General features: G+C 46.0%; 1 protein-coding gene across 1 annotated transcript in view; it reads right to left on the reverse strand.

The window, feature by feature from the left end:
• The window catches only part of T265_15598 (hypothetical protein), a gene marked incomplete at both ends in the record, with an annotated part of 17423 nt that extends 17064 nt beyond the window's left edge, over positions 1-359 (reverse strand). The window contains one exon of the mRNA XM_009178717.1: positions 153-359. Coding sequence (XP_009176981.1) covers positions 153-359 — 207 coding nt within the window. The remainder of the gene's footprint in view (positions 1-152) is intronic.
• Positions 360-3490: the final 3131 nt, after the last annotated feature.

The raw sequence follows: 3490 nt of genomic DNA on the forward strand, positions 1-3490 counted from the left end.
TGTTTGCCTGCGCGGTATCTGGTGGGTGCAGCGACATGTTGGGTCCAAGCGCTCTGTTGAACGACTTCTAACAGCGCTGCTGCAAAAGGTCCGCCTGATTCGACGCGCTGGAGTGCAATCCAGGAGGCCTTTGGGGCGTTGAAGTCACCTACCAGCAGGAGATGAGTGAAATGGTAGTTGGAGGAGAGTTGCCCGAGGGTTTGTGTGAGGAATTGGTCATCCTCAGGGGGACTCGAAGGGCTACGGTAGACCACACCGAGAAGGAGAGAATCGGACCCGCGCAGCGGGATTTGGACCCACAGTGCATCGCAGAAGGGTGCAGGGGTGGTGTCAGCGAGGACAATCGGGATTGGTAGGGCCTACAAGTCGGGAAATAAACCTATTGTCACTTCAAACCACACTGTAATTTTAACGACTCTCCAATCTGCTTGTAGCAGTTGCAATTTCGGCATCTCTTACATCCGGGAAGTGATTGAACAGCGTTATCTTCCGCCACCTGCTGAAGCGTACGTGGCCGTAGTGTCTTTTGCCGGACTACACAAATATACCCTTCCGGAACCGCAAAACTTTGCCAAGACGGAAAGCACAGAATCTGTCAAAATATAATACATCCATCCGCCACTCACTCAAAACACCTGGTTGTCGCTTTCGACGACAGTTGTAAATCAGCTTAGCTGTGATGTGTTTGTGTCGTTGGCTACGAATCGCCGCAATTTACGCGGCGGCACTCCAAAATTCAGCAGACCCTGCAAAGGCTTCAGTCCCTGACGGTTATTTGTTAGTTTTTCCAGAAGTCGATCTTACAAAAAGTGATTAGCTTACTGTCTTCCAGATATTAAGATTTGACGGAGAGATGGTTCGCGTTTCTAATCATACAACTGTTGCTCCATGTACCGTTTGGTATTAGCAAATGCGCCCAACTTACCACCTCTCCCGGCATTCCGCAGGTTTTGCTTGCCATCCGCTAAATTTGTAACACATGCAAGTGTAACATAAAACAGCGTTGCATTGGCTATCCACTGCACGCATAAATAACACACCAGAGTCTTTCGTGTATTCATTTAACCCCATCTCGAACGCCTTGACCAATGAAAACCAGACAGCCACAAATTTCTCACCAAACCTACCAGCATCCACAGTATTGCAAATTTACAATTGCATAAAAATCAGGAAGGGAGATTTTTTGGGCGATTTCAATTATTTAGTTGGTGGTTTGAGCACACATACAGCGAAAATCTTATTCGACACAAATGTTCTGATGAAAGGTGCATTTGCCGGATGATCACAGACCAGTTTAGAGGGCGGTCACCAGAGGCAAACGGACGTTGACTTTGCCAAATCTATGTGGTTTTCGGAGCTGATAATTTTCCTGGCAGTTAGTCTGATCAGGTTGGACGTTTGGATGGAATGCCTCTTGTAGACTTTTATTTAAGTGAAAGAACTTTGAAGGTCATCGACCAATGTCAATTCGCATGTAAATACCAATTTAAGAGACAACTCACGACATTTCATCTGGGCGTATTTTCAAGTTTTGCGGTGTTCTTCAAATGGGAGCTCACATCTACAGAATATTCATTACAAATTACGTCCAGATGATCGGTTGAATAAAGTTAGCATGCGTTGAACTCGTCATACGTAACAACTGTTTTCACATCTTCGACAGCATAAAGTTTGTTTCGCGTTCGGTATAATGATCGAAAACATCTTGATGAGTTATGCAGCACTGATGCGAGCATGCGTCTCTGTGAGTGATGCACATTCCCAAATATGCGCAACTGGTAACAAGATAATGTAGCGTTTTCTGGTATCCGCATATCAATTACGTATTGGAAAGCATGAGGTTACTTGGAGGGATTAAGTCATGAAGCTCTACGACCCTGCTGGAAAGCATGGAAAACCATTACATTCCTTCATTTTTCAGGTCACAGCTACTCCTCGTAGCTGCTCGGCCCGTCTTTGTGAGGCGATGTTTGGAGCCTCGACTATGCACAGCGGCCTGGTGTAACGGCCACATAGTTTTTCAACATCATAACATTGTGCATTGTCGCCCCACATGTCAGCAATTGAAAAATACGACAACACTACTTGCGAAATGTCTTTATTTATTTAATGCAATGGTACAGCACACCGGGCGGACCTTCGGTTACTTTATCCGTAAACCACCATCCGCGAAAAATGATTTTTCTAAATACAAGGCACTGGTTTTTTCGTCGTCAATGATGAAGCAATCGCATTCACACTGATGTTGCAATACTATAATAATATGTATACATCCCTACTTGCATGGAACAGATCAGTTGGAGCATAATCTTGTCCTTACAACCTGAACACGGCAGGCAACAACACAACTGGGAGGAAGGTACAACCAACGGGGCAACGAGTCACCGTAGTTGCGGAAACAAAAAAACAAAGACAATAGCCGTGGGGCACGAATAGTTCAATGATGAAGCCAATTGAGTTGAGCTAAAACTGGAGATCACTGCTGGCTATGGGTGATCTTGGATGGTTAAGTAAGTGGCCAGTGTCACAAAAATACGGTTTACAATGAAAACATGTACATCAACCGGTACCACTGTTGTGGGAAAGTCAGTTCTAAAGGATAGCTTCGAAGAGGAGAAAGTGCCAGTGCACAGGGCCGAAAGAACACAGTGAATAGAACTGAACTTGTGGAGCCGGCAAACCGAAATTGTAGCGAAAAACCAGGTAAATTTAATCCGAACTGAAGGGTCAGCAGGTGAGAACGAACTCGACCAACAGGCAGTTTGGGCAGGCTGGAAAATTTGTTTGTATTTAAGTTAGAGTCTCAGGTGGGTGGCAGATGACGGTCAAGAGGAAGAAGAAAAGAGTTGGGGGAGTGTCATCAAACTGAGTGTGGCAGTGCCATGCCACAATGTCAGTTATATACCTCAGTTTCCGGGCAGCCCCGTAACGGTCAACAAGGTTGCCGCAATCAGACAGGTAATACGCATTTCTGCGGAGCTGGATCTGAGTTCGACGGGGACAGTTATCATTAGTGGTACGAACTGTGTCTCATTTCTGCACTGAGCGTCGGTCGATTAGAGGGCTTACGGCCAGGGCAAGAGTAGGTGTCCAATTTTGGGAAGTGGTGACTCAGCCGCCGAGGTAGCGAGCATGGTGGCTATCCGTTGGACCAGTTAGAACTGGCGAGTGCATGAATGATAACAGGGGAACGGCTGTAGTTGTTAGCCAGCTAAGAAATCCAGTCATTGTGTAAAGGGTAATGATTTTGATATGAACAGGGACAGCATACAAATGATAAACGGTTGAGAAACAGCTTCCCAGGTAATGCACAAGGACTGTGGTTAGACTGGAATCTACTTCTCGAACTTAACAGAAGGGTATGAGTTTGGGTCGCCAGTCACCGAGTCACTGCCGTCAACCCGGGAAACGAATAGCACACGGCAAAATCAGTCAAGAGTGGCTAGCAGTGACTGCAGGCATTCAGGGAATAATAAGGTCTCTACATTCT

Source organism: Opisthorchis viverrini, assembly GCF_000715545.1.
Source record: "Opisthorchis viverrini unplaced genomic scaffold opera_v5_632, whole genome shotgun sequence".
Classification (NCBI taxonomy): Eukaryota; Metazoa; Platyhelminthes; class Trematoda; order Opisthorchiida; family Opisthorchiidae; genus Opisthorchis; species Opisthorchis viverrini.